Source organism: Vigna unguiculata, chromosome 5 (assembly GCF_037176805.1).
Source record: "Vigna unguiculata cultivar grain cowpea cultivar isolate G323 ecotype 2 chromosome 5, ASM3717680v1, whole genome shotgun sequence".
Taxonomy (NCBI): Eukaryota; Viridiplantae; Streptophyta; class Magnoliopsida; order Fabales; family Fabaceae; genus Vigna; species Vigna unguiculata.
The window spans coordinates 9,148,645-9,160,814 of NC_140796.1; the positions used below are offsets into that span (position 1 = coordinate 9,148,645).

The 12,170-nt window shown below is 36.2% G+C and overlaps 2 protein-coding genes across 2 annotated transcripts; both read right to left on the reverse strand.

The window, feature by feature from the left end:
• Window positions 1–919: 919 nt before the first annotated feature.
• LOC114183906 (patellin-6-like) lies at window positions 920–3,667 on the reverse strand. Its single transcript, XM_028071085.2, has 4 exons — window positions 2,764–3,667; window positions 2,148–2,272; window positions 1,744–1,885; window positions 920–1,569 (listed from the first exon to the last, which is right to left on the reverse strand). Exons 1-4 carry the CDS (start codon window positions 3,508–3,510, stop codon window positions 1,279–1,281), a joined length of 1,305 nt encoding a protein of 434 aa, XP_027926886.2. The 5' UTR covers window positions 3,511–3,667; the 3' UTR covers window positions 920–1,278.
• A 3,103-nt stretch (window positions 3,668–6,770) lies between these two features.
• LOC114183956 (Pentatricopeptide repeat (PPR) superfamily protein) lies at window positions 6,771–9,580 on the reverse strand. The gene is given in 1 exon segment (XM_028071165.2): window positions 6,771–9,580. A coding segment is annotated over 1 exon segment (1,962 nt). The 5' UTR covers window positions 9,364–9,580; the 3' UTR covers window positions 6,771–7,401.
• Window positions 9,581–12,170: the final 2,590 nt, after the last annotated feature.

Sequence of the window (12,170 nt, forward strand, 5' to 3'; positions counted from 1 at the left end):
ACGATATTTTGAATTGGATTATGTGAAATAATATAGACATTTGAAACGTTAACTTAAAACATCACTTAACACATAAAAAATTTAACATAATTGAATTAAAATAAATATACTCATTATTTTTAAAATTTAAAAAATAAAATTTATAAAAATTTAAAATAGAACAAATTTCAATGTTTTTTATAAAATTTAGAAACTACAGATATATATATATATATTTAGATATATATTTAGTCCATAAAAACAATGATTTGGACTAGTAGATTAACAATCCTAAAGTTTATTTCTTATAAAAAACTCTTCCATATTATATATATATATATATATATATATATATATATATATATATATATATATATATATAATAAAATGAGAAGAAAAGGAAAAGAAAATGGCTACCGTTAAGATATTGGTGCTTTGAAAGGAAGATGTTGCAAAGTACTTCGAGACTCTTTATTGTTTGGAAATGTTTTAATAAATTTATCTAAAAGGCTTACAAAGAAAAAGGACTTGATTCATAGTGCTTCTGGAAAAGCAGTTCGCATGTGGGGTACTAGCTACAAAATTTTCTGAAACATTTCCAGAAAATATTTACTTTTAACAGAGCATAGTGGGGGCAAAATAAAAAATTTTCTGAACCTCATTTGATATAAAAATATATTAGACATAAATGAAATCCAACTTCAAAATCACAATCTTTTAAAAAAGCAACATTTTAAAAACTTATTTCATATAATTGCCAGTGCTATATTTTTTAAAAATTTTGATTCTGCATTACCAAACCATTGCAGAATGCAGACATCACCATCAATGCATAAGTCAAGAAAAGATGCTGCATCATTCAATTTCAACATCCAGAGCCCGTGAAGTCTTCATTGATCTTTCATCACCGTTCACATGCAGGGACCATACACACATCATATCAAATCAAATCCATTCATAGCAGGTAACACTCAATTCAATTCTCTTCTGTGCGAGCAAACTAAAGTACTTTTACTTTCCTCACACATGCCACTAAATAACAATGCCGCTGACAAAAGTCATCACAGTCACGACCAAATACTAAAATTGTATAAGCAAACCAACTTGCTTTTTCTTATGTACCAAATCATCATGCTCTACCACGTTTCTTCCATTTTTTTACATTATACTAATACAATACTAAGTTACCACCTTTAACTTGGCTCAACCAAGTACAGAATCATACCCCAAAAGAGTTCAAAACTCAGAGAATTAATTAACTGCATCAGTAAAAGATTACATTTTGTGTAGTTGGTACACTTATTTGGGGCTTAATTGATGCTCTGAAGATGGTGTGTTGTTGCATTTGCGCACAAAATAGCGATACGCAGCAACTTTTTTCTTCCTTGAGGCAGAGTTATCAACAGAGAGTACCATTTTCCCAGCTTCTTTTGATGTGAAAGTGTTGTGGATTGCTTCTTCTGTGCCCATAATCTTCCTTGCCTTGTCAACTGCTAAGGTGTAGCTACCTTCTGCAATTGGGACAAATTCAGCACTGTATTCCAGGTCCCAGCCTCCAACCACAATATCCCATGTTATACTTGCACCACTCTATCACCCAGTAACAACAAGTTAACAACAAATCTATCATCTTTTCATCACAACTTAAGATAATCACAGTGTAAACATCTTTAGTTAAATTCAATTCCTTAGCTTGAAAATTCAAAACCAAAATCACAATTCTCATAGGGTTAATGAAGGGAATGAACTTGAGAAAATTGTAACCTCGATTCCTTCTATTTGTATGTTCACTTTCTCTCCCCCTTTAACTGTGAACTCAGAAGCAGGTTTTGGGGGACCATTTTCCAAATCGCTGGGTCGACTCAATCCACCATATCGAACAGGAATATTCTCGGGCCTTATAAATCTGAACAAAAGACAATAACCTCATCTTAAACTACAAAAGCTAGAGATATTGTGGGGTAAGAAGCATTTTGTTTGGTACAATCTGGTTTAACATAAAGGGTAACAAGGAAAGACAACTTCAACACAAAATAAAAAACTATGGATAAAACAAAAACTCGAGACAAAATTGTAAGGATGATAAAAGTTAGAGCTAACTTGAAACCATTCGATAAATAAATTTTAAAAGAACGCATTCCCGAATCAAACTTTCAGAAGAAATTTACTTGTAGAGTGTCTCTGCAGCATTTCCCTCCTTGGAGATCAAAAACTTGCTCTTGGTTCTTTGGGTCAGAAACGGACTGAACACTGAATACAACATGCTGAAGTACCATGGCACATTGATGAAAATCTGAAACCAAGAAAGTAGTGAAACTCACATCACCCCAAAACTAAAGGTGAACATGACATGACAAAAATAACAAGCAAAGAACCAATGATCTGTTTGGATAAGCACACATAAATTAACTAAACTTCTGTACTAAATTAAAACTAACTTGAAAAAATTAAAGAATTTCAGCAAAACTTAATACATACAAGTTCTTTTTTACAAGATTTTAAATCGCAGTAAGTAGCATTTCATCCTGTTCCTTAACAATACAAAGAAATGCAACTTAAGCAATCAAAATTATGGTAAAATCCTTCACATTGGCCATAATTGCATTCATGAACCAGCTTAATAAGATCATGGTTTCTGGTCTTTTACATAAAAGTTCCATTTATTCTATGTTTGTTTGCATGCTACAAACTGAATTATATTCACTGGCTTCTTCAACAACAAGATTAGTTTACTGATAGTCATGGATTTCCAGCTAAAAGCAACAAAATAACATAACAAGGTACCTTGCGAGCAACCATTTCAGGGTAGTTATCTTGGAAGAGAGAGAGTATCTGGTTAGAAGCGACCCTGAGTTCTCTCTTGGGCATGTCCTTAAGGTCAGTGACCTGAATGAGCGAGTTGACCCCACCGGGTTTGAAGTGAAGCATCTTCACCCCTCTCTCCAGAACCTGAACCCTCCACCTTAAGAACCTCTTCAGCTTCTCCTCATCCCCGAACACTTTCTCATACATCTCCTTATCCTTGAACACCCCATAGGCATTGTAGCACACAGGGTGCCCCTCTCTATCGTACCCGTGAGTGTATGCCACCACTCCTTCCAGCTCCTTGAATCCCAGCTCCTCCTCCACAATGTTGTCAGCTCCGAACTCCGTCCTCCACGCGAGGCACTTGAGGAGCATGTTAAGGGCGTCGTGGACCCTGAAGTCCCTGGCTCGGAGGAACTTCAGCAGCAGCACGTCGCCTCTGTCGCCGCCGTCGAGCAGGGGCACGCCCCACATCGAGACGGGGTTCGAGGAGTCCGAGGAGGCGAGGAGTTTGTCCCTGAGGTCTTGAAGGGCCTTTTTCTCGGAGGGTTTGAGGTGGGAGACGAAGTAGGTGTCCTCTTTGAAAGAGGGGGCTGTCATGAAGGAGGTGAATGTTGTCTTCTTTGAAGGCTTCGGAGAAGCTTCTGTAAGGTCTTGGAAAGGTGTGGAAGAGGGTGTGGTTTCCATTGACGGAGAGTGGGGATGACCAAGATGGAGTTTTTGCATGGGAATGGGGAATGTGGGTCGGTTTTGTGGCAAAGGATACAGCTTTTGTACAAGGGAAGGGAAATGAGGACACAGAAAAAGGAACAGGTTTCTTATATGTTGTTAAAGTGGTTTTTTTCGTTGTTAATGTTGTATTTTTGAACTCTTCTTTTTTGTGTGGGAGTTGAAGGTGTGAAAGCAAATTTGAAAGCGGGTGTAGAGAGTGAGGGCACGCGCTGGTTTGAAGTGTTTCGAGATTCAAGTTTCAACTTTTAAACCGAGTGCAGTTGGAAAGTGATTGGGGGCAGACACCGCTTTGGCATGCATCATGTAATGTAGTTGAACAATTAGTAAATAAATCTTTTTTATTAAAATTTGCTAATAATATAAAATGTTATATTATTTTTTTAATTGTTGTTCTTAAAAAAATTTATTCAGGAAATGATTTTTTTAAGGGTGAGTTTATCAAATACATTCATAGGAACCGATGCTACATGCATGTTAACGAGTTTATCAAATACTAAAAATACGTCAAAAAGACAGCAAACTAATTGTTAATTTTTTTTTGTCATCGTTATCACAAGCTTTTAAATTAAGAAAATGCCTACAATAAACACGTGTTTATCAAGAAATTCTTTTCACGTGAATGAACTTGCTGTTAATTGTTTACAGTTTGCTTCTATTTCCAGAAAATCAGGAGCAAAGCTATATATATATATATATATATATATATATGCTATAGAGAAAATAATAATTTGATAGATCATAATTAGTTAATAAAAACAAAAAAAATATATATACATGTAAACTCAAACAAAAAAACATGAATGTCTTTTACGATGTGAGCTTTTGCCCTAGTACATAGGTAACCCTCTATATTTGACTTTTTCTTTTCTTTTAAGCATTAAAATCATTTGAATTAAACAAAAACATCCGACAAATACCGCGTTACAGTGCCATAGTCCATAAGCTTTGCAGGCATTGTTTGTCCATAAATCCTAAAGGACAGAGAACCTATATTTGTCGTATGTTCGAGGGAACAATTGTTGTCAGCATATACATATAGTTTGGATGAAATGCATGCATATGCTATGGCATGAATAATCAATTTATCTGATGCAGAACATTAAATTAAAAAAAAAGATTTGACAGAGCATAAATCACTTTCAAGTGACTTTCTTTATGAAGGATTGATATATAGAGACTAATAAATATTAAAACTTGAAAGTGATTGCACAGAGCTTTGTGCATGTATTGTCAAATGTCAAATTCTGCATGTGAAACTATTGCACATCCAAGAGTGGTCACGTATTCAGAAGCAAATCATATATGTGGCCAACATTGTCTCCATTGTGAAGCTGATTGAGCTGCATAATCATGCATGCATGAAGAACCAGCTTCTTGATAGGTCTACTAATTTAGTTCAAGGCCACTGTTTGTGCTGGAAACTGAGCCACTCTTGGCATGACCAAAAGTATGAATAAGGTTTTGCAGGCTTTGGATTTTGCTCGCTCCAAAGCAACAAACATTGTAATTATTACTCAGACAGCGAATCTCTCTACAGTTTCCAGTGTGGGAAGCTGAGAATATAGCGTGGTCCAGTGCCTGTGGCCGTGACCATAGTTCACGCCAGGTAAATTAATTGTGAGTTTAAAAACTTTGGAATCACACCAAAGAAAAACAGAAATCTTTTTCTATACATTATTCAGTCAAGTACATATATATATAACATATTTGGTGTTCAATGTTGTGTCCGTATCCGTGCTACATAGTGTCTCTAGATTATGGTTAATGGTAAACCATAATAAGGTTTCTGAAATATTAGTGATTAGTGTTGTTAACAAAAGATGAAAAGAAAGAGTGGTTTGTTTTGTTTTGTTTGGTGTTGTAGAGATAAAGGAAGATAGAAGAAATAATTGAGAGAGTTGCCTGAAAGAAAAGGCATAGGAAGAGATAGCAGTAATGGTGTTAAAGTTTGTTGAGGTAATGGCTTTTATTGTGGGGAGGTAAGAGTACCGTGAGAGTGGAGAGTACTGGTACTGCCTTATTCAGAGACAACCTGTTCAATACTCTTATACCAAGTTCCAAGACCAGCATTTTGTGTCCCCATCATAGCCACTAAACTTAGAAACGTGTAGCAACAAGGACTACTACTACTACTACACCTTCTGCAGAATCATAAACTGGTTTCAAATGTCTGAACTGAAGCATTGAAAGGTCAGTAATATCCCAAATTCCTGGGAAAAATCCTGAACATGGCTACAAGCTAAAGGGGAAGTACACAACCCTTTTGTAATGGCTTAAATGATTTCGTTTCAAAAAATTTAGAAGCAAATAGTAATGATTTTGCAATGTGCAAGTCTTCAAGTGCAGAATGTTCGTGATAAAAAAGTGAAAAAAAGTTATCAGCTTCAGAGTTGAAATGCTTTTCAAGCAAGTGCGAACATTTGACTGGACTTTCTTCGCTGTCACACCTAGCTGTAATACATGGATATATATAATTGAAGATTGTTTGGTTGAAGTGATTGAAAAGAAACTAAAACGATAGAAAACACCTATATTGAATATGTGTTTTATCTTGTCTGGATGATTTAATAGAAAGATATAGATTGGTGATTGGTAATTTGTGAAATTGGGATTGAGGTAAATAATTTGCTTTATGAACTAAACGCATCTATGAAAAACAAAAGCCAATGTTTTTATCAGTTCTAAGGTTATAAATATTGGCAAAGAAAAAAAGAAAAGGGATAGCAGATGGTCTAAAATGGATATAATTTTCTTTATCATTGTCTCAGCTTCTTAATCAGTTTCTAACAATAAATAAATAAAAACATGATTCCTTTCATTCTAGAAAATTTATTTTGAAACGTCCTTTCAATTAGGCATAAGAAAAAAAAAACTAGAGAAATAAAATAGACAATAATAATAATAATAATGAAGTTCAAATAGAATATCCAAATTTTTGTGAATTTTTCCAAAAAAGTATGCTTTAATATTTATATTTTCAATTTTATTTTTTATACGATGATTGTTTTAATATAATAGTAAGTTATATAAATTTATAATTCGTTATAAAAACAATTATTAAAATCACATACTTGATTTCTTTTGATAGAATTTAATAGATTTAACTTATGCATTTAAAATTAAAATTAAAATATTTTAAAAAAAGTTACTCAATATGAATCAAATCCAAATAATTCACCTAAATTTATCCACAGACCGAATAATTCATGTCCTATAAATAATTATATTTTCGTTTCAATTGCATAGAGTAAGGCTGAAAATAACATCTAAATTTTTGTCTCAATTGCTCAGAGAAGGCAGTGGTTCACTTTCAAATATTCCTATGTAAATATTTCTACCTCTCACTTTTCAACTACATACATCTAAAAAATTCTTCACCAAAATTTAAAAAAATAATCAGAATCCTATTGTACCCTTCTTTTCGTACATAATAATAGTCGCTAGTTATTTCAAGTGGTTAATGGATTGAACTCGCGGTAGAAGATTTCATCTCATGGCTTCATTATTGGAGCTTGTCTGTGTGCCTTTTGTACATAAACTAGTGTTTGATACATGCAATCCAATGCAATGCTGACTGTGTGTAAATCTGCTCTCCTTGCTTTTCTTTCGCTTAAGTCACAGCCCTTCCAGTGGCTTCATAAATCACAAAATTTATCTCAAAACTCACAAACTCTCATCTCCGTTCAAGATCAAATATCATCGTATAACGCATATCAGCTGAAGCAGGGTTTATAACCCAGATACGTGTTTATATGGAGAAAATCCAGAATTTTACCATCGGTTCTCCTAGTTTAATGCTCCCCATTGATGTTGTGCAAACTTCAAAGCTCCTGTTTATGCATGCTTTAGACGCTTTGAATCAAACCACAATTTTTTGTTAACATTTTAAAGCACAAACCAAATTTCATTTACTTCAATCCTGACTTCATGTCATTCCTCATAAAATGTTGACATGGTAGGATCTTCAGAATGAATGTCCTTCCCCACTTTGCCATTTAACTTGTCAAGTATTCTCCATGTCACAGAATCAGGAGTGAGTCCATTCTTTTTCATCTCTCTGACAATCTGGTAAGCTTCACTTTTCAGACCAAGATTGCACGCACAGTTGATCAGAATATTATAACTAAATATATTCGGAGAGACCCCAGAATCTACCAATTCATACAAAAAATGACAAGCCTCCTTAAAATGGCCAGATCGGCAAAACCCTTTCAGCATTGCTGCATAAACAAAATTATCATGAACCCCTGAAGGCCATATAATATTGTGCCAAAATCTCTTTGCTTCTTCTACTTGGTCAGATTCACATAGACCTTCTACCACAACTGTATATGTGGTACTATCTGCCGTAATGCCATCCTTTACCATGTCATCTAGAACCATCAATGCATCATTTGGTCGCTTTAGTTTGAACAAACCTCGGAGAAGAGCATTATAAGTCACAACACTAGGTCTTATACCATTTTCAGGCATCAGCTTATGAAACAGATCAAGAGCTTCACTGATTCTTGCAGCATCCAACATACCAGAAATCAAAGTAGTGAAGGTCACAACATCAGGTGCTGCAAATTTTCCTATTAACATGTCATGCAATACCTTTGATGCTTCACCAACCCTACCCATCTTGCAAAAACCATTGATCACCGTGTTGAGGGTGATCACGTCAGCATGACACTGGCTCTCAAGCATAAACACAAGTACATTCAAAAGCTCTGTTGGGTCATTCACAAGACAAAGAGCTCTCAAGTAAATGTTGTAAATCCTAGTCTTGTCAACATCTTTCTTACTCAGCATGAGTTTCAAAACTTCCCTCGCCTTGTCCACATCAAACACTTGGCAAAGAGCTTCCACGAGTACCTTATAAGTATGCTCAGATAACATAAACCCAAACTCGGCTCCTTCCTCTAACAACTGATAAGCCCTCATACAATCACCATCCCTGCTAAGCCCATGAATGACATAATTATACGACACCTCACTCGGAACAAACCCTCTTTTCCTCATTATGTAAACAATCCTAGCTGCCCCATTATGCCTCCCAACTCTGCAAAGTGAATCCACCATCTGCCCATAAGCAACCTCCTCAGAAAAACCACTCCCAAAGGGTAACTCCTCAGCAATCCTAAACACTTCACCAAAAAACCCCTCCCTGCACAAAGAATCAACCAAATTTGCAAATGCCGCGGTCTTCACAGAATCTTCAGCTTCCACACTCATCATCTCCCACAACCTGCACATCAACTCCCTCCCACCTTCCACATCTCTCTCCCGAAGAACACCGCAAATCAAAACACTCTGAGTCACCGAATTCGGCTCCACGCCACTCTCAAGCATTTCATCGAACACCTTGCGCGCGTCCCGAATTCCACGAACCAAGCAGTACCCATTAATCAAAGTGGTGAAAGAGACAACATTTGGGCAATGCCCACGGCTCTTCATATCAAAAAATAGCCTGTGAGCGTCCAGGGGTTGATGGGCACCGCAAAACTGGTCCATCAGACGGTTGTAGTTGACCAAAGAGGGAACGAAACCGGGCTTGGAAGCAATGAGGGATTGGATGAGGCGCCACGTGGCGTGAGGTGTTCGAGAAGCGAGCATGCGAGCGAGGAGGACGTTGCAGGTGCGCTCATCGGGGAGGGAGCCGGAGGCGAGGGAGAGGGAGAAGCGATAGTGCGCTTCGGAGAATTGGCGAGAGTCGCAGAGGGAGTGAACAATGGTGGCGATGTTGTGTTTTGAGGGTTCATTTTGGGACTGGTGAAGTGAAAGAGAGGGAGAGAGGTTTGAGAATTGAAGGAAGAAGGGAATGAGTTTGGGCCTGCGGAGAATTGGCGCGAAGATTATGTGCATTGTTGCAGCAGCGAGGGAAGCAGAACCAGGGTGGCAGACATGTCACCACAATTCAAAGGAAATTCGAAACTAATAACCGGTTCAAAAATCCTCCCTTCCCTTTGAGCTCTTTCGACGTGATAAAGTTTCTCACCTTTTGATTCACACAATTCAAGATTTGAAATTCAACTACACAGCAAAATGAATCTCAAATCGTCGTTATATGATCTGATCTCGACAAATAAACTATTATAGTGTAATTCAAGTTTCAAAATTAAAACTATTGAAGAATGAAAGTCATTTGTATATATTTTCATAATATTGTTTTCAAGTATATTTAAAAGAATATTAGAATAATGTAAAAAAATAAAGACTTAAATAATTATTTGATCCTAATTTTGGTTAAGTTTTTTTAATTTAGTTATATTTTAGGATTTTTTTCAATTTAATTCTAATTTTTCAAAATATCATTCAATTCAATCATTTTACTTATTACCGTCAAAATTGTTAATATATATGTGTCATATTGTTTCATTGACGTGGTGCATTGTATAATGATGTGTCATTTATTTAATGTGACACAATTACATGGTGTTTAATTGAAAGGGAATTTGATTTACAAATTGGAGGGAATTGGGATTAGGATTTGTTGTTGGGAGAAAATTTGGAGAGAGTTTGCTGTTGGGAGAAAATTTTCTAATGCAAGGTTGTCTTTTGAGATCTTTTGAAGCTCGATTGTTACTAACATTTTTGGTTAAGGAGTGGCACTTTCAAATTCATTTGTGCATTGCATAACTTTTCATCAACCATGAGTGTCTTTTAAGAAACTTGAAACTTGCAATGGATTACTCGATTCAAGATTTTTCTATATTTCATTATTCTTACCACCACTTGGCAATGAGAAGAAAATGTCGAGATTACGAATGACTCACAACTTAAATCTTCTCACACAACTATCTTCTCCAATTGAAAAAAAAAGGTCCAATGCACACAATGAAACATTTCAATCAATTTCGTCCCAACAACAAACCCTTCCCAATTTTTCTCCTAACGACGAACCCTAATTCCAATTTCATCCTATTCGTAAACCTAATTCACTTTCAATTAAACACCATGTCATTGTGTCACAGTAAATAAACGATCACGTCATTGTACAAGACACCACGTCTGTGGGAAAGTGACACGTATGCACGATCACTACAAGAATGTTTCTAAATTGCGTCGGCCAAAATGGGACGCTAGAAAGCTAAAGCCCACGCTAAAAGCTAGATCGCGTCGGTCTCGCGACGGTGAGGTGTATGACGCCAAGACCTTCGATGCAAAGCCTTTTTGCGTCGGCCAAACAGCGACGAAGAGTAACTACGTGTTTATCGTCGGGTAGGCCGATGCTAATGAAAGAAAGAAAAAATAAACAATTTAGAGTGCGTGGGTCAAGCCCACGCATAATAGGAATATAATAAAATATTTAAAGCATCTTTGCGTCGGTTTTGCATCGGTTTAGCTTACGCAAACGTTTGTGATTTTGAAAAGGATAATGATAGTTCAACCCGGCAATTCTTACCCCTTTTTAACCTGCTTAAGTGTCAGCTTAACGTGGCTTTTTTGTTTTGTTATTTTAATAATTTTAAGTTGTGTGATGTGGCCCGTGAAGTTGCGTGTTGGGGTGGAGAAAATGATAGGCGCGTGTGTGTGGGAAAAACAGAGAAGGTGAGCGAAGCAATTCCACCACTCAAGCGGTTCACTTTAGATTTTGTTCTTAGATAGTGGATTTTCGGAAGTAGTGTCGTTGCCCCATCGGAAGTAGCAGAGACATTATTTTTTCGGACTCCTGTTCACCTTCTTCGGCCACCTGAGAGAAAAAGGTTTCTTTTTAGAACCCCAATGTTGGTTTCCATTGTCGTGCCTCTATTTTGACTTTGGTCAGTGTTAAGCAACGGTGAAGTGTTTCTTTTTTTTAGAACTTGAAGTGTCGCCGTTGAAGTGAGAACAAGCGAAGAGGTTCCCAACCTTGAAGCGGTTGACGTTTGAAACCTGTGTAGCCAAGTTGTTCGCACGAAAAGCTGTGGGTTCGTTTTCTATCGTCTCAGAAGCAATCGTTGTCGTGGTGGGCATCGTGGTGTGGCACATGGTTCCGCGATTTGGTTGTTGAAAGGAGAAAAAAGCGAGCAAAACCCTTTCCACCTGTGCATTATTTTTTTTTTGTAATAGTTTCACTCGGACGTTGGAAGAAGACATAAATGTTCAACATTCGTTTCGCGTGGTTCGTTGTTGGTGACCGTAGACTGAAATTGTGTTGATTGGAAAATCACAATTGCTGCAACCAATAAGTGCCTTTTCTAGCTTAAATAAATGGTTTTATTCGTTACCATTTTTTGAACATTGGAAACCAAGATTGTTTATTGAGACTTTGGTTATTTTTTATATCACTTTATACTTTCCATCAGTTGAAGTAATGATTTATTTCAATAGAATCAACCTTTGACAACGTTTGAAAATTGCAAGCCTGAAATTGTGTTGATTCAAAAATGACAATTACTGCAACCAATAAGTGCCTTTTCTAGCATAAATAAATGGTATTTTTGTTACCACTTTTTGAACACTGGAAATCATGGTTGTTTATTGAGACTTTGTTTATTTTTTAAGTCACTAGGTACTTTCCATTAATTGAAGTAATGATTTACTTCAATAGAATCAACCTTTGACCATGTTTGAAAATTACAAGACAACAATTGTCTTGATTCAGAAATGAAAATTACCGCAATCAATAAATGCCTTTTCCAGCAGAAATAACTGGCTTTTTCGGTACCATTTTTTGAACAACACATATC